Source organism: Grus americana, chromosome 5 (assembly GCF_028858705.1).
Source record: "Grus americana isolate bGruAme1 chromosome 5, bGruAme1.mat, whole genome shotgun sequence".
Lineage (NCBI taxonomy): Eukaryota > Metazoa > Chordata > Aves > Gruiformes > Gruidae > Grus > Grus americana.
In genome coordinates, this window is record NC_072856.1 from 40,684,225 (window position 1) to 40,707,378 (window position 23,154).

The 23,154-nt window shown below is 35.4% G+C and overlaps 1 protein-coding gene across 4 annotated transcripts in view; it reads right to left on the minus strand.

Moving 5' to 3' along the window:
• STRN3 (striatin 3) overlaps positions 1-23,154 on the minus strand; it is a 62,972-nt gene that overhangs the window by 32,125 nt on the left and 7,693 nt on the right. For all 4 annotated transcript variants that reach the window (XM_054828934.1, XM_054828931.1, XM_054828933.1 and 1 more), the window contains exons 2-6: positions 8,281-8,384; positions 3,398-3,471; positions 1,873-1,954; positions 1,413-1,592; positions 866-998 (exon numbers count right to left, since the gene is read on the minus strand). In XM_054828934.1, the coding sequence (XP_054684909.1) occupies positions 866-998; positions 1,413-1,592; positions 1,873-1,954; positions 3,398-3,471; positions 8,281-8,384 (573 nt within the window). The remainder of the gene's footprint in view (positions 1-865; positions 999-1,412; positions 1,593-1,872; positions 1,955-3,397; positions 3,472-8,280; positions 8,385-23,154) is intronic.

Consider the following 23,154-nt stretch of genomic DNA (forward strand, 5'->3'; position numbering starts at 1 on the left):
TGAGTATTTGGTTGCAGGGGAAAACATTTTTCAACATGAAATGCAGAAAAAAAAAACACTTCGATACAGGCAGATCTAGAGCTGCTTATAAAACAACAACAACGAAGCAGTGCAGTGTAGTTACCATTAGGAAATGGAAAGATTACTGACACTAGGTTTAGCAACAAAAACACCACCATACATCCCAGTCTTCATTTTTTATTTAAAATATCAATTGTAAGAAACCCCAATGACAGGGAGACTCTTCCAGTTCAGGAGAAAAAGAACTAAAAAGGAACAGGTAATACAGTCTATCCTACCTAGAAAGCTGCTCACAGACTAGAAAACTAAAGGGGAAAATAGAATGAAACTTAATTGAACCTTACACAGAAGGTTACTGGAAATAAGTCTCCGCAAGGTCCTTAACATATTTAGTAAAAATTTGCATAAAAGGAAGAATTAACGATGTATTTGGCGCAGAACTGTTTGTGGGGTTTTTTTGCATTACATAAATTAGTTTCTTCTAAGAAATTGTCCCTACCTTCTCCAAAATTCAGAAAGGATGTATATTGTGTTGTGCTAAATTTGCCTTATAAAGGGACTCAAAGTATGCAGAGAAGCTGAGAGGGCCAAATCAGTTTTCTCTTTCAGCAATTAATCCACATTTGCAAACAGGTTGGTTGTTTGTTTTTAAGTTTTCAAGGTAATATATTAACTAAACCACCAAATTTACCAATAATGCATCTGCTTACAATCCATTCAGATAAGAAAGGTACAACAACAAACATTTTAACATGACATATTTATAATCATCTGGGGGACAAAAAAAAGTCTTTTTTTAAAGGGGAGTTCAGATTTATATAAAAAAAAAAAAAAAGACTTTTACTTTGTGTTTCTTATTTATCCGGTGCTTTTCTTTTCCTTCTGCAATATCTTCTATCATGTCACTCTCTTCTTCTTCATCACTATCATCTGCATTTTCTAAGAAGTTAAATGTTTCAAGAACATCCCCAGAATTCCTACATAAATAAAAACATCAACAGAGAATCCATTTTACTTGCTGAAGAAATTTTGGAAGATTAATCATATAAAATGCAATTGTGACCTAACAGTTTAAGAGGTATAGAACTGGTAAAACAACAAGAAATGGTTGTATGAAGTTGTTTCTACAGCTGCCTAATTCCTTATTATAAAAGCACCACTCAACAGAATCTTTCCTTAAAATGAAAACTCCAAAGTGGTTATATGACACAAATTCAGCTTCAATACACTATATATTTGCATGTGTATAAGATAACAAATATGTATGTAATTTAGATACATATGTTCCTATCTAAAATCAACTGCAGTTAAGTTTATAATCATGACCAGTACATATCAATGACTAAGTAAAACAAACTTAAACTTTATGCATTTCTTATCTCTTCACTTACCTTTTGATTTCCTGTCCCTTTTGTTTTGATGAAGGAGATTCACCCCCATTGAGGATCTGTTCTAAGTTTTTTGTCTCTACTGAACCATTTGGTTCTGAATTGGAGAGCCCAAGCAAAGACCTTACCCGCTGGGAGCGTACATCCAATATGGTGTCTGTGTAACCTACTTCCTGAAGATACCTAAATGCATCAAGAGCAGAAAGAAAGAGGAAAGCATATTTGATGGAAAAGGAAAGAAATTAGTATCGACGGCTAAAACTTAATGCCACTAGTATATCATTTATGGAAAATAAGCTTCATTGCTATCCATCTAATATGGAAAACCTTACTTTATATGGCTTAAAGCTCAAGACTACAAAATCCTGAAAAATGAACCACTATTTGTCCACCTCAATTACTCTGTTTCATACAGTAAGCATATATACATATTTCAGGGAAAATATTTAACAATGTTACTTACTGTCTTAGTAACTGTCTGCCTTGCTTCCAGGTCAATTGGCTATTTTGAGGTACTGCAGGAACCTCCGTATCTTTGGTTTCGTCTGAAAGATACAGTGCCATAGTTGGGTGGGTTGTTTTTTTTTTTTTCTTTTAAAGATCAATTTACTTTTTACAAGACACCAATGAAACTAAAAGCAAATCTTTAAAAAAAAAGCTTTAAATTAGATACAGTCTCATGCAGTGTTTTTAAATTTAAAAGTATTTTTTTCCAATTCTTTGCTAAAGCATCAAGCAAATCATATAACAGAATAGACTCAGTTAAAAGATCCTGACCCCTTACACACAGAAAAGGAACTAGAAAAATATTTAACTTGTACACAAAAGAAAACCTTGCCCTGACCAGCTGAAGTGTTACTGCTAAGAAAACAGACTATTATATCTTTCACAAAGCAGAGATGCTTATAAAGCAACATGGAAAATACAGTTAAAATAGGAGAAGCAACGACATATAACAGCCTTTGGAGAAAACAGCCATGCCAAGTTTAACACAAATTCCATCAGTTTACTATCAACAATTAAAAGCTAGACCCACTGCACTTTTACTATGGCAGAGACTATAAAACATGGTATAAAGTAACAGTTTAAGGATTTTAACGTTTAACTTATACTGCTTTTAAACACATATGAAAAATCCCATCAAGTAAGAAATATAAATAAAAATCTCTAGTTTCAACCAGGTACAAACCTACCCAAAGTGCAACACTTCTAAAGCAGAAAACAAACAAAAGCAAAAAAAAAAGGGGGGGACACAAATCTGCAGACCACAATTTTAAGGCACATTACACAAATACAGGCCAACAGTGCGACTTCTCAAAGACCTACATTCCAAGAGAAGCCACATGCAATTCTGCTTATTAAATAGTTCAATGTTGTTATGAAAAATACTTTCCTCTATCTGCAAAACTGTGAAGAGCACAACTGTTATGATCAACTTCATATCTACATTGCAAAATCAGATGCACTCCAGAGTACCAATAAGGACTTTTTTCCCTTGATTTAAGATAAAAACAGAAGCTCAAACAACACTTTTTTCCAGGCCAATGCAGTACAGTATTTTTGTGTCTCATTCTTTAAAAACTAGTATCCTAAAAACCACACCCAAATCCAAAAGTATTTCTTCTGTATATTCTGCACTTATGCTTTCCTTCTGGATGGATGGCAGAGCAGCAAAAAAATATTAAATCCTTCAAGAAGGGATATTATAAGAAATAATGAGCAGCAGCAGCTAAATAAGGAGTTGTGTAACTTTCAATAAAGCTTTCTTCAACATTCAGAGCTCTTTCAAAAAAAGAAAGGTCAATTAATTTTGATTTTCAGATTAAACAACATTTACCCAATAGCAAAACCTTTTCTAGATATCTTCTCTGCAACACACCTAAGGGAGGGTGAAGGGAAGAATGAAATCTGCAATAAATTGAACAAAGAAAATCTAGAACAGTGTATAAACAAATTACACTAAAACAGGCTATTGTAAAAAAAGTTACCTGATTCAAAAGTTGGCATCTTCAAGTCACCTTGGTTCAATTCTGTGCCATATTTTAATTTATGATATTTTGCCCTGAAAAGGTATCAAATATTTAACAAAGTAGCATACGATGCTTTTATCAACTCAAAACATTCTACTATTCCCATTTAAAACAACCATACTACCACAATACAATTTATCCAAATAAAACTGTTGTGATAATTACTGCATCATACAGTCAGTTCTAGTCTTTCAAGAACGCAGTTTTGAGATAACCTTCTTACAGTTATTCACAATTATCAAATAACTTATGGATGAGAGTTTAGTATGTTCTCCAAGAACGCAGTGGGGTTCTCATGTGTGTCAGCTACTAAGAGAACCTTTCAAAAGTCAGTAGGTTCAACTATTTAGCAGAGATTATTTTTTCAGTTGGAGCACTGTCATAGCTAGCCAATCACACTACAATGGATGAAGCTCACATTTGGGATTCCTGCCTACTTGCCACCTTCAATTTCTCTCCTGCTATGTCTTTGCTCATGATGGAGATCTTTCCCTCTGAAGAACCAATTTTAGAGTGCTAGATTCCCTCATCAGATGTATTCTCTTACAGGTTTCGTCCTCCTCCTCGAGTGGAGGCTTAGCTTCCAGTTTCTCCTCAGTCCACCTATGCGAACATGCCTCACTCCTTCCCATCGCTTGATCTCTGATCCCCTAAATCTCTACTTCTCCATCACTTCTTTAAAAATCAGTCTTGGTGATACTATTTCCATGCACGTGTGAATAAGCCTTCCAAATCTTACTCTCTACCCAAGCTGCCTATCAAAATGCCTTTGCCTTCAAGTTCCCCTTACCTCCAGGAGTATCGCATGAAGTACCTACACCTATATCCTGGAATTCTCTAACTTTACCCTAGACCTTTCACAATTTGACTTTTGTGTCGTAGATCCTCTGCAAAAATACTCAAAATCTCAGGGAAAAGAACTCTAGATGTTCTACAGTAGAGCCAAGGTGAAAGATCTCTAAAAAACTTAGCAGCCACATTTTAAAGAAGTCTCTCTAAAATACAGCTGGCTTCATAATTCTAAATTAAATATTTGACCAAAGTTTTAAGAATAACTGAACCACATTTAGCTCCCTCAATTTTAAAGACAGCTTTTAAACATGAAACGTCTTGAAGAAAGACACATAACGGAACATGTGCTGGACAAAACCAAGGATTTCCAACAAATTATCTTCTCAAATGGCTGAGCCACTGTTGCAATTTTTTCCAAACTGAAAGTAAAAGTTCATTTCAAATGCTGCCTGACATATTTGATGGTATAGAATATTCTTCTTTTAAATTACAGAAATTTCTGCTAAAATAGCAAGTAGGAACAGTCTCATTAACAAACTGTCAGTAGATGGCACTACTGACCCTGTATAGTAAGATAAAATACTGCATTTCATAGCAATTACATTGTAACTGAAAAACTGTAAGGCTCCTGAAGACTAGGTATTTGTGTGACCTGAATCTGACTGACAGCCAATTAAATAGCATCATAATTTTTTTCATTATCTGTGAATATGGTCCTATTTCTAAGACTGTCTATCCTATCCTAGATGGTCTCTTTGAGAGACAAAGCTTTGTTCCACATTGTAATACAGCAGTGTTCCACCAAGCTTTCCAGATAAAGTGTACGTACTATGATTTATATGCCCTATAAAGTACTGTACATTCTGGGGATTTTTTTTTTTAAATTAAGAAATTGTGTAGTTAAATAAAGCCAAAATGGTTTTGCTCAATTCATAAGTGAAGCCAATAAAGCATTGTAATTGAAAAGCTGATGCTCAACTTCAATTTTACAGTAAGAAATTAATCTTACTAAATTTCAGTAAACTGTATCTGCACATGTATTCCTCTCCGTATTGTCACAAAAACAAGGGCAATTATTATGTATCTTTAAAAATCCCTTACAAGCTACAGTGTTGTTGACAAGTCAGTGATGTTACTCCCACACATCATTCTACAAGAGGCATCTTTTGAATCCTTTGAGTATTGACCTGATATTCTTCTAAGGCTAGGCTTCCATGAGTGAAAAAATAAGAAGAAGAGAAATAATGTCCTAAGCTGATTTAGCTGCTTGTTGCTATTTAGCTGTTGAATGCTACCACTCAGTTGCAAGTATGTAAGCCAGCTCCAGTCCAAACCCCATGAAGTCAAAATATAGCCACAGTTTTATGACCTCAGCAAGTCTTATTAATTTAAGCACAGTACTGTGCTAATGAGGCTTGGAGTAGAGTGGCTCAGAGTACACAAGAGAAGTCGTCCAGCTGGGTCTGCAAAGCACCATAAAGGAATAATCCACTAGCTACAAATCAAAAATCTCATACATATAACTACTTAAGGTCTAGTTTTGTTACAAAAATTCATACAGAACTACAAAAATATTTAAGACCATTAAAATAATAAACATTTTACTTCTCTAAAACTTTATCGCACCCACTGCACATACACTTAGAGATAAATACTAGAAATATCAAACTATTTTGTAACTACTACTGCATTTTATTTAATCTTACACAGCGATGTCCTGTTTCATACCCTTTTTCTGAGAAATCACGACAGTCATCAGTGTCTGAATGACTTTGTTTCTGACTCCCTATAATCTGATATTTCACAGCATGAAACTTTTTGACAGCATCAGAGAGTCAGCAACAAGAAGAGGAGAAAGGAATTGGGGGAATCAGATGCAACACTGAAAATTGCTGTCAACCATTTGCAGATCTGAAATTCTCAGAATTTTGCTTTGGGACTGGTTTCTTTTCATTAGTCACGATTCTTCACTCAGAGGAACAATGGCAAAAAAATAATGTCTATGATCCTGAACTCTTCATTCAGTGCAACAGCCAAGCAACTAACTCGCTATCATCCTTGGATGATATACTGACAAGTCAGTACCTACTTGCTTTCCTCAGTCAATCCATTGTGCTTTCGCAACTAGAGCCCCTCAAACCACCGGGCATTTGTAGAAAAAAAACCAAAACCAACGGAAGGCTTCCTTGTGGCCTCCAACACATTCACCAATCAATCTCAGAGTTTCAGTTCTGTTTTTAGCAATCTCCATGACAGTGCTGGCTGCAACTTTAGCAAGGATTTCCCTTTTGAGAAGCATACAGTGTTGGCTTGTACCCACTAGCCGCAAGAACTAAAGCAAACTGTATGTTTCTGCTGTTCTGCTTCTGTAGTACATATGATTACAAGTTTCCTGCCCATCAGATGAATTTTGGAATTTCATGGGAATTCAAACTATAAAGGCAGCTGTGTTTCAGGGGAAAGCGGGGTGAGGTTTCACCAATGCCATTCATCTTCAAATCCTGCATTCTGTTATATGATGTCTTCACATTCCAGCTCTGATTTGCCTCAATAATTAAGCAATCCTCACAGCCTTATGGTGTGCATCTGCATAAAGTTTATGTGCAGCACACAGAGTTTATTATTGCCAAAATAACCAAAATGTTTTCCTTCAACTTCAGAAAGTTATTTACCCAAGACACTTGGGGCTGCCATAACAGCACATTATTCCTTTGATATATTCAATGTTCTTTAAAGGAAGAGTATACACACCCCAACACTTTGCGTACTTTTCATCTGCCTTGAATCCAGAGTGATTTGTACATTACCAGTATGATATAACAATGTAACTTTTAGTCTTACACCGGTTGGACACCTTGAGTTACTTACCATTTTGAGGACAGGACTGAATGAATAAATAGATCCTTTCTGCCTATTACTTCACCAGAAAACACATGATGTGCCGATATGGCTTTCTGTATGAGCATATGCTGTTTTCTGAAGCATCTTTATACTGGACACTTCACACAGCGGTACATAGCCATCCTTGCCAAAACATTAATTTTTAATATGAAACCCACTAAACAAAGTTATTTCTGTACCAGTCACTCGTACTAATTCATAATGTAAAATGTATTTAGACATCCTTACTCTCGGACAACTAACTTAAAAGTGTCTAGGTGAAGCCTCACTACACTTTCCTACAAAATTTTAAGTTTACTCTGGAAGGAATGTTCCTCTCAAATCAAAAGAAATAACTAAAGGCTACCTATTTTGATGCCTGATCCTCAAGATGTTTACACTGTTGGATTCAGCTACTTTAAGAGCAAGATAAAATTAACTGTAAGAATTGAATCCACTACTGAAAGTACAGACACATGACAAGATTATTTTTCTAGTGTTTTTGCAAAATTAACTACTAATTTTGGTCAAAAGAAATAGCCAGGCAACAGAACAGCATGTAGGTTTGAAGGACATTAGCCTACATGGACTGAATGGAATTTTTTTTTTTAAAGCCTTCAATTAATGCTACAGAAAATGCATCTACTGAGACTAGAAATTCTAGCATCTACCACATGAAAAAACAATACTTTAAAATGTAACACTAACTTTTAAAGGATTCTGTTCTGCCACGAAATATAGTTTTCATCATACAACAAATACAAAATCGTTGTAGGGAATCCAGAGAATAGTATTTTTCATCCTTTCAAGTTTAATACCACTGAAGAGCAGGTAAAGTCATAGTATAAGTATAAAGTATAAGAATTTTTTGACCATTTATTCTTACATAGTATACCATTACTCTAACTCGGAAAAGGGAAACAGTCCAATTTGAACTTTCTGTGTTTAAGACACGAGTCCAAACAATTTGAAAAATATGCAACTTTTTATTGTAGCAGACACTAAAGTTTATCACAAAACATAGTGTAAAGATGATCAACCATAAAGACAGTTTACACAAAGTAAGTGTAGAATCATCTAGTAAAGACAGTTTACATAACATGATGGAACTCCTTTTAGTCTGTAATGTCTTCTTGGTCAGAAAAAAAATGAACAATTTGTATACCTACCTTTCTTGTTTTAATGCATATTCTAACATTTTTATTCTTCTCACTAAATCTTTCTTCAAATTTTCTTGACCCTTTCTCTCTCCTTGTAAAAATGCTATCCGAGCCTGAAAACACACAAAAAAAAGATAACGAATTTTATTCCAATCTGTTCCCAAAACAAAGCAATGAAGTCTGGCTGGGAAGGAGAAGAGAAGAAAAAAAAAGAAAAAGGAAGAAACTCTTTTGCATTAATCACTTCAGTCAGTCATTAACAACAAAATTATTTCTGCCATAGAGACAGTGTTATTTTCTTCTCATAAGTGTTGGGGGTTTTGCCTTAAACTAAAAATATTAAAGTTAATATACTGACTCTAAAAGAAGGCACAAACAGTAATCATATGAAACATTTTAATATATGCACACATTTGTATCCTTATTGCATTGTTAACATAAATCGTTATACATTTTCTTACAAACCCAAAGACATATTAAAATAGGTACTCAGCATAATTTCAAGCAATTTAGTTTTTAATGCCAGTATATTGAACAGATTTAGAAATAGATACATGAATTCAAATACAGAATTTACAAATCCATTATACAGGGAACAACTATATTTTAATGATTCACATTTTACTTACTACCGAAGACAGCTGAAGGTTAGAGTATCACAGAAGTACTGGGTTTAGCGTGCTGTTCTATATGGAGAAAAACTTTTTTTTTTTTTAAACATCAATTATACTACTCTTGTTTACTAGGTTAGCCTACTTGCCTGCTAACCTAGTGGATAGCTTGTATGTTTTACTGAATTTATTATCTCAACTAGTGCAAAAGGTCTAGTGGGAAACTTTAAAGTACTTGAAAAATAAAGGTAGTAAGTTTGTTGAGAAAAAAGTCATCTCTTCACTACAAAGTGTAAGGTCTTATATTTTGCCTTTTGCAAGCCAAAATCCTAGGGAAGACAAGGGAATTTGCAGATGTGAAAACAATTTAAACAGTTAACAATATTACTGGATTGGCCATCATTACAGGAAACCACAAACTCAGTTGTCCTCATTATGACTTTAAATTGACTGAAGTCATTGGGTAGTAGTTAATTCAAGACAAGATTCAATATAAAATTTTATTGGAAGAGGGATTAAAAAAATAGAATAAGGAGAGCAAAGTAGGGGCCACAGTGCTCTCAGAGCTTAAGATGAACACCACAATTTCATTATTAAAGAAGGCACAATAAAAAAAAAGGCAGAGCTATAACTGGCACATAATCTATCCTTGAAGATTTTTTTATAGGGAGCAGTCACATATTTTCATTACTCTCAGTCATTAGAGCCTGAAACAGTCTAACCAGGAGGACAGTATTTTTGCATTGCTCCTTTCTCAAGACTAAGTGATATCACCATATAAAACTTCACACATCAGCCCTGACTTTAGCCCCTCTGGCCTTGTGCTCAATGGTAAACCAAATTAAAATATGTTCTTTTACCTTGCATTAGCTAACTAATGATTTAATAAATTAAAATTTAAAATCCTAGTGAGAACAAGGCAGTTATGAGTACTTCAGTTAAAAGTCTGTCATGAAAGCACTCTCAACTAACCACTGTCACTTGTTGAAAAACAATGCACCAAACAGTCAATGCAGGGTAATCCAGAAGAAAAAAAAAAATACAGACCTTGTAATGATTGCATGAATATTTCAAGATAAAAGGTAGCAACCAAGATGCAGAATCAACTATTTTAAACAGTGGGCTGTTTAAAATATGGAAGGGGATGGAGTTGAGCAAATCCAACAACTATACTCAACTGCAATGATGTTACTTTGATTCTAAAAAATACTACAAAACTGACTCTAATCCAATAGAAAGTTAACAGCCTTCTGGAGAAAACTACAATTATACATAATTGGGCAACAAAGCTGGTGAAGAGTCTAGACAACAAGTCTTACGAGGAGCAGCTGAGGGAAATAGGGTTGTTTAGTCTGGAGAAAAGGAGGCTGAGAGGAGACCTTAACGCTCTCTACAACTACCTGAAAGAAGGTTGTAGCCAGGCGGGTGTCAGTCTCTTCTCCCAAGTAACAAGCAATAGGACAAGAGGAAATGGCCTCAAGTTGCACCAGGGGAGATTTAGATTGGATATTAGGAAAAATTTCTTCACCGAAAGGGTTGTCAAGCGCTGGAACAGGCTGCCCAGGGAAGTGGCTGGAGGTATTTAAAAGACACATAGATGTGGTGCTTAGGGACATGGTTTAGCGGTGGACTTGGCAGTGCTAGGTTAACGGTTGGATTTGATGATCTTAAAGGTCTTTTCCGACCAAAACAATTCTATGATAATTTGCACTCCTCTAGTATCTAAGGCAGCAAATGACTAAACAATCTCACAAGCCCAACTTGTTATCCCAATTTTCACTAGCCAAGGATAAGACAACAAAAAGTAAACAGTGTCCTTATACATAAGTTCAAAGGTACACAGTTACAACAGTAATTTCTTTTTAGAAGTAATATGTTATCTGCACATATGCGTGATACCAATCTTCAAACATCTAGAAGTTACTGCATGCACACAAACTCTTTTCACTAAAATAAAACCAGAACTAAATGCTTTAATAATTATTATCTAAGGAAGGTTATGAAAGCTCTTATGCTCTTTGACTTGAATGCAGTTCTCAACTCTTTCCAAAACTCAGGTCTTCTGTAAGTGATGGTCTTTCCCCCTTCTATTAGTCTTCTTTCACTTGCCAGCATCCTTTTCTAACAATTTGACAAATTTTAGTTGCCAGCGCACTGTTAGGCCTTAATTTCATCCTCGGTTTGCTGATAATGGAGTGGAAAATAATATAGCTGTAGTCATGCACAGAGGGAGGCATCTGCCTCCTAAACACTCACAGCCAAACTATTTCCTTCTTCCGGAAATACTTCTGGAGTAGTTGGCCAAGCAGAATCAAGTCTCCATATTTACTAGGTATTGCCTAGATCTCATACTTTTCAACCAGACAAGTTAATGAGCTAAGTGATCTTGAGAATCAATATACTACAGAAATGTTATAAAAATAAAAACAAACACCAAAAATCCACCCTACAAAAAGCCCTTAAAAAATCTTTTATACACAACAGTATTTATAACAATCTTTACAGGGTCCAGAAGGTTGAACAGAAAGGTTGCTGCACAAGAATGCGCTTTGTAGTCAGATTTTTGACACTTTTTGTCAATATTAGAAACTTCTTTCAGCATCACTTTCTGTAATTGCTTGTATACACATTTGACTGATTTTAGGGGTTTTTCCCCCTCCATTGTAACCATCACACAGCCAAAACCTAACAGAAGTTATCTATGCAGAAGTTAAGAGCCTGATCTTTAGAAATATGGAAAATCAAATTAGACTTTAGAATCACTTAGTCATTAAGATCCTCAATGCAAAACCAAGAATAAGATCACTGCAGATTTGCTGTATAAATTACATTAATCAACTTGTTTCCTTAAGTCTTGAACTGAGAAATGAGGGGTGTCAAAACTACCACTTGATGTGCTGCATGACTATGAGCCCTAAGAATCAACACACAATTTCCCGACACCAACTTTTTTGAAATGCAGTAAATTTCAGGTTCGATAAAAACAGATAAACACATCAGTCTCCCTCAGGGTTGTTGAACTAACTTAGGTTCCATACACAAAGGCAAATGCTTAAAAAATGCTCTCCACAAAATACAACTTTCTCAATCCTTAGATATTCCTTTCCTTTGAAATAATTCTTGGGAGAGCTAGATTTGATATGATTTATAACTATACTGATTACTAAAGACTGACTGGCACTAAAATTGAGAAACAAAATGGCACAGAACAATGCAGTACTCACCTTCCCTCCCTCCCAGTTAAGACAGAATTCTTTCCATTGTCTTAAACCAATTTGTAAGTCTCCAGGCTGATACTAAGAGAAGCAATCCTCCTCCTCCTATTTCTGTTCCCTCTAGTGTGCTGACTTAGCTGCTTCTGCTGCCACACATTAAGCCTACTGAGGAAATAATTCTATTTATTTTTTACTCAGTTCTGAATTACATCAGTTTCCTGATCCTGCTCTGTATAGCCATGGGAGTACTTAGGCTGGCACAAGGGATGCAAACAGGATACTGAAGCAACAGCTCCTTTCAGTGCAACATGGTCTTAGATCAGGCTAAACTGACCATGATATCATAATCTACGTATCCAGGGCACAGGAGCTGCAAGAACAAGAACAAGAGCATAGAGACTAAAAATCAAACACAAGACAAGCCCTAACTCTTTTGAATTACAAATTCAATCAAAATGTATTTTTAAAAGTATATTAGGAAGACCATTTCTTAAGGGGAAGAAAGTATTTTATTTTATAGAACATGTATAAAACACTAGTTCTTCTGTAAGCAAAAGTATGGCCTCCTATGGCTTTAAAAAAGTCGAGCTGAATTTAGTTGTGTACAGATTCTGTTAGAATATTTTTCCCCACAGATGGGGCTATGCTTCACACTCTCCAAACAAGCTCAACCAGGAGCCCCTTTTTCAGGACAGATTCCTCCCCTTCTACCAGCCTGTACATTTTCATATTTATGGTATTTTCATGGATCTCCGAGATTCACTACCTTTCTACAAAATTCAGTGACGCTTGATAGCTCTAGTATCCCTCTACACCTTAGTCTTCAGCTGTAAATAAGAGTACCACAACATGACCTTGTCCTGTTTTATTATAAAAGTGATTTCAGGGAGCTCTGAGAAGCAGTTAGTGACAGATACTCTGTATTTGTGCAAGGATGCATGAAATAATGCCTGAAACTAGGCAAGCTAGAATACAAGGATAAAAAGAATTACTTTAACAGCTACTTGAATAGTATGGATCCCACAAAAAAAGAATTGTCTGCGGTTAAATAACTACAGAGTGTGCATACGGAAGGGAACAAATTAAAATTCTAAGATATAATATTCTAGACTTTGTAAACTTAATATTGTTTTAATGATATGTTGCATTTCAGACATACATGCACTACATTTTGTAGTTGGAAGGGGTTTTATCTTTTAAACAGGAAGTCTGACCATGCGCAAACCAGGCAATAGTCTTTCAACTTAAATTCCAAGATCTCAAATAAGAAACTGAAGTTTTCCTTGAACAGTAGGAACAAGTAAATCACTGATTACACTGACACCCCACATCCCTAGCATGCAATTACATTGCTTGATCAAAGCGTAACAGAAGATTTAAAGTAGTTTACTGGAGAACTTCCACATAAGTTTAAATTATTAAAAAACCCTGCATTACACATTGACGTTGATAAATCAAAATTTACAGAAAAAATGTTTTCTGCAAAGAAAATGATGATTTTTTTTATTCCTCCTTTTTAAAGAAGTTTGAAAGGTCCTAAAACTTAAGAATTATTGTTCTACATTTCATACAGCATTACCTATAATAGCAGCATTCACATTAAAACTGCATTTTATTGCTTCAACTGCACAGAAAAGCCTGACTTAAAAATCTTTGCATTGATCAAGCATTTTTCTCTTTGCCACTGAGGATAAAGGAAGGAATTCACTACATCTTTTTGGGCAGGTAAAATTGCATATGCAACCTAAAGGTTATATAACAAACACATATAGGATTTCACAGGCTTATTTTATTAATAAATCCTGACATGCAGTATTTGAAATATTTGTCCAACATCTCAAACCTAGCAAAACATATCAAAGGAAAAAGAGGCACAAAACCTAAATGGTAAAGCATGTAAGACTGATTAGAAGACTTATCTTACATTGTTGAAACACAAACACTTTCCTGTACAATTCAAACAATCAAATTCTAATGGATTTACCAACACAGGAACACATTCAGTAAGTGAGTATACGTTCTTTCCATTTCAGTTGTAAACATTGTTAACTCTCAGACTCTAGAAGTGTATTTCAAAAAAAAAGTCAACTATATGTAAAGCAATGCCAGCTGCAATGAGATGTTTACATTTTGTTTTTCTAAAGCCCATTCAGACTTCTAGAAGGAAGGAAGGAAAGGCCTGCAGTATTTTTGGAAGAAATGCAATACATTGAAGCAGCTTGAATATACATACCCAGTGCACAGATTAAGTGTGTGCTTATCCTATATGGTATGTCATAAACCTCAAAACAATAGTAAGATTTATCTATTTTTGTTAACATTTTGTTTTAATCACAAAATTATCATCATACAAAAAGACTAAGCTAATCTTAATTTTTAGATGTTTATTATGCCAAAGATGAAGCAGAACACTGTTTTGGAAAACTAAAAAATACTGGGGAGGTGGAAGATTTGACTCATACCAGTAATTTAATAGTGGACACACCTGTGTAGTTACTAATGTTCTAGTTCCCATTTATAAAAGGGAAACTGAACATAAGAGGAGAAGCCTTCACCTTCAGTTTTCAGCAAACACAGTCTGAAACTTCATCTCATTCAGAACATCTAAACCATCACGATTATAAAAGCATTAACCATTTAGAAGGGTTTCACTGTATCCTTACAGATCTGATTATGTCTATACATTTATTACAATTAATGCTTAAACTGTCAACTGAGGATTGAAAAAAGATGCCTTGCCTACTCTAAATAAACAAGTATATATATTAAAAAAATCAATCTTTTTTTGGCAATTAAAGTCTCAAGCAAGATACTGCACAGCTCACTAGAGAGAGAAAGATCGATGTCACCGGTCATATAAAGATCATACCTGTTTCAAAGATACACCACTTTTAAAGATCCTGTAGAATAAAAAATAATTGGAAGACTTAAAAAATTAGAAACATCAGCTCTCATATGTTAACAGAAAACCTTTACTTCATAAAATAAGTCCAGGTTAAAGATTTCAACAACTAGTTAACACTAGCGTACATTTGAAGAACAGTTGCAAATAAAGAAGATAATTTTCTGTGGAACCTTATGAGCAGTCAGTTAAATATCAAGTCAGCATCTACTGCACTTAAAGCAGCAATGGTATTAACATGTTTCCTGAAGGTTGCCTTTTTTATAGATCTTTCCCATTTGAGCTGATCATTTCTTGCTCCTCCACTGATACTTTTTTCAAAGGCTCATCACTTTCTGATGACTTTTCAAAAGGGATCCCTAACCACTAGAAAAGTGACATCCTTGAGCGACTGTCCAGGTTCACTGGCAGGTTAATGACACAACTGACAGATACAAGAGAATTTACTCATCCATAAGTCTCCTTCAGTCCTGCAACAGGTATGGCAAAGACCAGGCTTACAAAACTCTCTCCTTCCCTGAATCCGTCCTTCCTGTTTTCCACTGCCACCATATCACCCCCAGTCATTCAGGTTAAAATTTTGCTTCTTTTCACTACAGGGCCCAGTACTGTCAAGTTTCATCAGCTTCTTTGAACAATTTATAGAAAATCCAGCCTTTAATTTCCTCCTCTTCTATGCTAGAGTCAAACTGCTAAGTCACAATTTAAAGTCAGTATAAGTCTACCTTCATTCTGTTGCTATTCCTTACTAGAATTTTTTTCATGGAATAATTTTTTCTTGTGCTAGAATTTTTATAGCCGCTCTTCTAACCAATATGGTATTTAGGAATACCAGAGGAACAAAACTTGTGCAACTCATGGATGTGTTTTTAAAGACTAATACTCTCTAAATTTCATGGTCTGGAAACTAGGTAAACCAGCTGTCCATAGTCATCTTCTATTCAGTGCACAGAAGCCAGCAAGGGGGGGTGGGCAGGGAAAGGTCAATTGAGACCACAAGTCCAAAAATTTTAGAAGCCACTAAAAATGATGGATTCAAAATCTGCTACAAAGAGCTCTCTCCTCAAAGACTAAAACGTATACATCTAAGAATCAGAAACTAAATAAAACATTTTTTTAATAAAAAAATGCAAGTGCCTTAGAAGTTTATCATTCATTGACCATTCTTGTATTCAAGTGTTCTTTATGCAACAATAGGCTTCTAAAATTTTGTTTCAGTTAAAAACTTACAAAATACTGAGCAATTTAATTTATAAATAAGTTTTTCTTTTCAATTTCAGTCCCAGAGGCAATCCTTTAGAAAAGGAAGTTTCTGTCTAGGAATTTTTAGAAGAAATGTCATCTTCCTGGAAAAAGATTCTATTCTGTAAGACTGAATTACTACATTAACTTCAGGAAAAGTGAAGTTCATTTGGTCATTATCATCAACATACTGTAAGAGAACTACTAAAATGCTCCACACCACAGTGTGAGAATATCAGCCACTGTCCCTATATGCCAGTTCTCTTTCTCCCCACACACCTGACAATTCCTGCAGGCATTGTATTTTAGCATCATTAAAGACTCCTCCACTAGCAAATTTGCATTTTCTTTTGCATCTCACATACAAATCATCACGAACATCAGCAATCTAAGCAGACCCAAGATCCAGTAAATTTTAACTGAAAGCCACTAAACAGCCATAATTATTTCTTTAAATCAAATGGCAGTTAACTGGAATGCTTGGAGGTACTAGACCACCTAACCAGACACAAATGCTCATTTTGACCTCAAAAAACACACTCATTCATTTTTTACCTCCAAGTTATTCTATCTTCAACAACATCAATATAATTCTATTGAGAAATTACAATCTTTCCATCCACATCAAACTGAATGCCATCACTCAAGACAATTAAATAGCAAAGTAAAACATCAGCAGCAAAAGTATTTTTTACTACTCAAACACTTACTATTCTGTGAAGAGCCTGGATAGCATATTTCAACTGCATTCCTTTAGCAGGTTAACTAATCTATGAAACATGTTTGAACATAAGCTCCCAAGGCTCTGCGGCAGTCATGTTTCTAAAAATAATTTAAGCAAGCTCTGCAAACAAACATAAATTATATACATATAACTAAGTTCTCTTTACAATTAGGACTGTCTGAAAACATAATTATCCTTCCTCAAGAAAGTACATACTTCCTGAATATCAAGTTGTGTAAAATAAAACTAAGAATCCTACATCTATTTTCTTAACTGACTTGCTATGGGACTTTAACTCATTTCACATAATTTTTTCCAATAAATAAAGAATATTAGTGTTCATATGCCTTTTACAGATGAAAGTTGATATAGGATGTTCAATAGTTTTACATATCAACATACAGTCACTTTCAACGGGACTACAGAAAACTGCCAGAACCCAAGTTATGTAGTTTAATTCATCAATATGTAGTTTGGTTAATGCCAAAACTTAACACAAAATACACCCTACATTCATCTCCAGTCAGTGTTTCTTTATCAAACCACCTAGCAGGTCTCTGCCACAATATTCACAGTAGCACAAATAGCAAAGTTAGCTTTTGTTCATGTCCAAAATGGATCGCTGCTGAAAGCCTCTCACACACATTACCAAATGAAGCAAGAGGAGTATATAAAGATTAAAAAAAAGAGAGAGAAAGCCTCCCAAATTTCTTTATTGTTTAACAAAGTAGAGCTTGAGAGCATCTACTCAAACAAATTAGTTTCCTTAACGTGTCTTTCACAGGCCTAGTACTTTCACTGTCTTGATAGTTCTTATGCAGTCACACAATCTTTCACAAAATATTGGGAATAAATAAAGGACTTCGGTGCCCTGTGTTTTGGCACACTCAATGCTACATTCTTTCTTTGCCACACACAGCAGTCAAAAAATTTCCACAGATAAAAATAAATTCTTATTAGGCTACTGTTTTGTAAGAAATTGTTTAAGTTTTGCATTTTTAAAATCAATTAAGTCATGGTATTTTCCGAATGTCCGTGCTGGAAGAAAACCACAACACAATTGCAACACCAATGGCAAAAGCTGAACTCTTGCCAAAAACATCAGCTAACAACTGTAAGTGCTCCCTCCCTCAATTAACAAGCCTGTATATAGTATTTCCTATGTAAACTTTCTATTTTGGAAGATTTTGTATATTATTCCAGTCTGAAATGCTTAAGGGAAGCAAAGCTTGTGAGCAGTATCTTCTTGTTGACAAACTAATGAAAACAGACACAGACAAGCTTGTGGACAAGCCAGAGCCCAATTACCAGGTCCAATAAACAACAGCAAAATACACTGTAACCATAGCTTACATTGTGTTTTAAGCACTTGAGAAATACTCTTGACCATCACAGTTATGACACGACAGCACAGCAAGTATTTTGAAGACTTTTAGCAGCATCATCGATGTCAGTTTATTCATGGAATGTTCTATGTAAAGTAATGCTAAAATTATTCCTAATAAATTTTCACTCGACTTTGAAGTCTCTGAAGTAGTTTTCCGCCCAGACTCAACCACTCATATATATTTACCCACACCACAATAATCAGAGATTCAAAATAAACTGTTGAAATTGCTTGTATCTTCTCCCTATATTACTGAAACACAGATATGCACCTGGGTCGAGGCAACTCCCTGTAAAAATACAGGCTGGGGGATGAAGGGATCAAGAGCAGCCCTGCAGAGAAAGCTTTGGGGGTACCAGTGGATGAAAAGCTGGACGTGACCCAGCAATGTGCGCTTGCAGCCCAGAAAGCCAACCATATCCTAGGCTGCATCAAAGGACGCGTGAGCAGCAGGTTGAGGGATTCTGCCCCTCTACTCCACTCTGGTGAGACTTCACCTGGAGTTCTGCATCCAGCTCTGAGGTCCCCAGTACAGAAAGACATGGACCTTTTGGAGCAGGTCCAGAGAAGGGCCACGAAGTTGATCAGAGGGCTGGAGCACCTCTCCTATGAAGAAACGCTGAGAGAGTTGGGGTTGTTCAGCCTGGAGAAGAGAAGGCTCCGGGGAGACCTTACTGAGGCCTTTCAGTACTTAACGGTGACTCACAAGGAAGATGGGGACAAACTTTTTAGCAGGGCCTGTTGCGACAGGACAAGGGATAATGGTTTTAACCTAGAAGAGGGTAAATTTAGACTACACATAAGGAAGAAATTTTTCGCAATGAGGGTGGTGAAACACTGGAACAGGTTGCTCAGAGAGGTGGTAGATGCCCCATCCCTGGAAATTTTCAAGGTCAGGTTGGATGGGGCTCTGAGCAACCTGATCTAGTTGAAGATATCCCTGCTTATTGCAGGGGGGATGGACTAGATGACCTTTAAAGGTCCCTTCCAACCTAAACTATTCTATGATATAAGGGTGCTGTAGACAGGTCTGCAATTTACACATAACACATATATATGGATCTAACATCACAAACTGATTGCAAAACACAGGCTAAAGTGCAGTACAACCACAGCAATTGTAAGAGAACTTCTTAAAGGTCAGGATTATTTTGCAATTGAGAGTCTTAGGATTTACACTGCAAAGATTCTTGTACATTTTCTTCTGATTTTAGTTTTTCAAGAACAGCTTCTAGCCCTGGACAGGCATACTCAACAACCCACCAAACCACCACTAAACTACTGTACTTTGATACTGGCTATCAGTAATCTGATTAGGTCTCTATTTGAGTTAATAAACAAAAAGGTCATTGCCTTTCTTAGCAGAAACTAGTTGTGTTGAGTACATTTCACCCATTACAGTACAGATAGCACTGGCTTCCTTTTCATTTAAGACAGCCATTCAATACTGTGAATATACAAGATTAATCTACAGTACTCTCATGATCGAATTCCTGCTTACTACTGCAGTTTTCTCTGGAATTGGATTAGAAAACACAAAGCCAAAGGAGCAATACTGAAAATACGCAAACTATGCATTTGTGTGGCTGTATGTACTTATATACACACACATTTTACTGGAATTTACTTTGGATAATATGCTTTTTCTATCCAAAATAGGCAATATATTTTATTTTCAATCATATAATTAAGAGATTCATGTGTGACTGAAAGTCAAGGTGCTGGAGACTTAGTTTTACAGAAGAGCAATGCAGTCAACTAAAAATACATCTATAAATTCTCTATCTTCCATGAAGAAAACAATAGTTTTCTAGCTTCTCTAACAGGATAACTGGAGTGGGGGCACCTAAGAAAGCATGTTTTGAACCAACAATGATAGAAAAAAAATTGATTTAAAAGACAAGAAGATCAATTAAAGTAGTCTGACATTTAGATAGAACATATTTCATTCAGCTACCTTCCTACTGAATCAAATTCTTCAGTTAAGATTAAAAAACAAAACAAAACAAAACACCACCACCACCAAAACAGACAGAAAGAAATCCCCTAGTTCCCTCAGTAGCTTGTTCCAAGGGTCCAGTTCTTCATTTAAGATGCCTTAAGAAGAAGTATGGAAAGAACATATAAACTTAATAGCAGTAGACTAGACTACAGAGTAATGGATGGCTTATTTCAAATCCATTTATATTTCTTTCGTGTCTTCATGTAGAAAAGATAATTTTCCACTGTACAAAAATTTTTTTCAGTATGTTGTACACTTGTTGCCTGATTATTTATTTGGCTGTTCTACATACAAAAAAAAAAAAGGCAGTTAACTGACTTCACATATATCTGTCACACTATCTACACTCCCTCATTGGGATAATTTTCTTTTTTTAAGGTGAAGTTTCAGTGTGCTGTGTCATACCCCTAAACTAAACAATTTGCTACTTTAAATTGAAAAGTATCTGAATTCATTTAAAATCCAGGGAGGCACCTAATAAGGCTACCTCTCAGACTTCTTTTTGATTAGTCAACAAGGCCGAATTCTATATGGATCATTCTTCAAGATGTTATTTCCAGCCCTCAAATTGTTTTTATATCAAATTTCAGCATTCTTTTCAAAATTACTACTAAAGAATGGGATATTATATTGTAAAGTTGACCTTGCCAGTTCTGCACAGATCACAAGACAGAAATCACTTCCCAATTTCTATATTTATAGCTTGCACTTATAAAGCCACAGATCATTCAGAGGTTTTATGAATTTCTTCTAGCAGGAAACTCACAGCAGTCCTGGAGAAAAACAATTCAGCATGTTTATTTCAGCACAAGTTCATCTTCAGATGCAGTTTCTCATTCTGTCACTATCATCTATATTTTCTACATTTCTCCTAAAAGCATGAACCTTGCAAGTAGTATCTTTTAAAAAACCAAAAAACAGTTACACACCTCAGCCCAATTCTATGTAAAAAGATTCACATACAGTCTTTTAAACTGCTGGGCATTTTTTGGAACACATCTAAGCTACTAAAAAAGTTTTTCCAAGAAAGTCACCTCTACAACCAGTAATACTAATTATACACTGATGGTAACACCAAACACAGTATTTGAATTCGATAAGATTAAAAATATCTTTACTGTCAGCATCACTATACTGGCACATTATTCCATTAAGATGAAGTTATATTGTTAAGTTATACAACTAATAATGAAGTGCCACAGTTTGAACTTCATTAGACACTTCATACTAAATAGAACTAAGAATATCAAGCTTGTTCTCTTTTTTTATTATTACTGGTAGTTGTGATAAACGAGCACAGAAATGAGAATGAAATTATACACTTTGTAGTGTCGCAGATCCTTACAATCACTATAGAGTGGAAAGGGAAGGAAAAATTGCAGCATGGCAAACACCCTCAAGAACGTACATTTCCCTTCCAAAACCAGGAAGATCTATTTATTATTTAGGAATATAGAGGGGGAAAGTAATAAACCACAGCAGACTGTGAACACAGCGACCTAAACTGACCTAGACTGTTCTAGTGATGAACAGTCATGTCAATGTGCATCAGCTGCAGGTCGATAACACACATTCCCAAGGAACAGACAGAAGAAAGCAAAAACTACTGAAGTGTTAGAAGCAGAATATAAGCAGCCACCTATATATACATAAAAGAATGCAGTATTACAGACCTTAAAGAGCTTTGCATCATTAAGGCAGTGGCAATGTCGACAATAACAAAATTGAATACAATCACGTTCATGGAAAAAACCAGTAAGACAGTTAAAATACATGTGTGTAAGTACATCGCAGAAAACTTGACAAGGAGTGGGTATTTTGCACCTCCCAAGTGTTAACCTAGCCTTCTGGCGCACAATAGGGCCAGCCTCTCTAATTTACACCACTTTCTGATAACACAGCCAGTAGTCCTGCCTTCTACCAATTTAACTGTATGAATCTTGCTAAAGCTATGAAACAGAATAGGTCTTCTAAAACTTGTAAACATGTTTACATGTTCTCCTTGAATACTTCTAAGAGTTCTGTTTGTCCAAGCAGGATCTTTTCCCTTCCCAGGGTCTCCAGGTTTATCCCAGGATTTTGTTCCCACACCCCGGTGTCTGCAAGTTAAAGCACCTTATCCTCAAATAAAGCAAACAATTTTAGTTTCACTACTCTTCAATCACCAAGAGTTTTAAAGAGTTAAACTCATCTGGCTTGTTACCACTTCTTATTCTCTACTTTGATATACTATGGTATCTGAAATACAAGCAAATGTACTGAAGCCGTATGCTGGTAAACTTAGTATCAAACAAAAGATTGTAGTATTGACCTGAAAAACTGTATTTTGAGATAAAAATTATTTTACATAGAAACAAACCACAGTTTTGAGTTAAATACTAGAATCAAGCATTCTCCAGCTTCATATAGTGGTCACTGGTATAAAGCCAATGGGTTTTTCTGTTTGTTTTTTCTTCTAGAAGGAGTATCAGAAGATCACCACCCTCAAATTTGGTAGCAGTTAAGGAGTGATCATATTTTACATGAAGAGAAACCAAGATGAGCAAATAGAAAAAAAACTTTATAGCAAGTGATCCATTAGAAAAAGAGTAATTGGGAAGAACCTCAGGCATCTAGAATTTCTGAAGTCCACTCATTTCAGGATCATTTCCATCAGCATTAAAAGAAGCATAGTTTTTCAGAATGTTACAGTCAACGTGCAGGATTTTTCAATGCATACATATGTATATATAAACATGCACAATACCTTCAAAAAGGCTAAGAATGCACTCCATCTCTCAGCAACATTAAGTTGAATTTA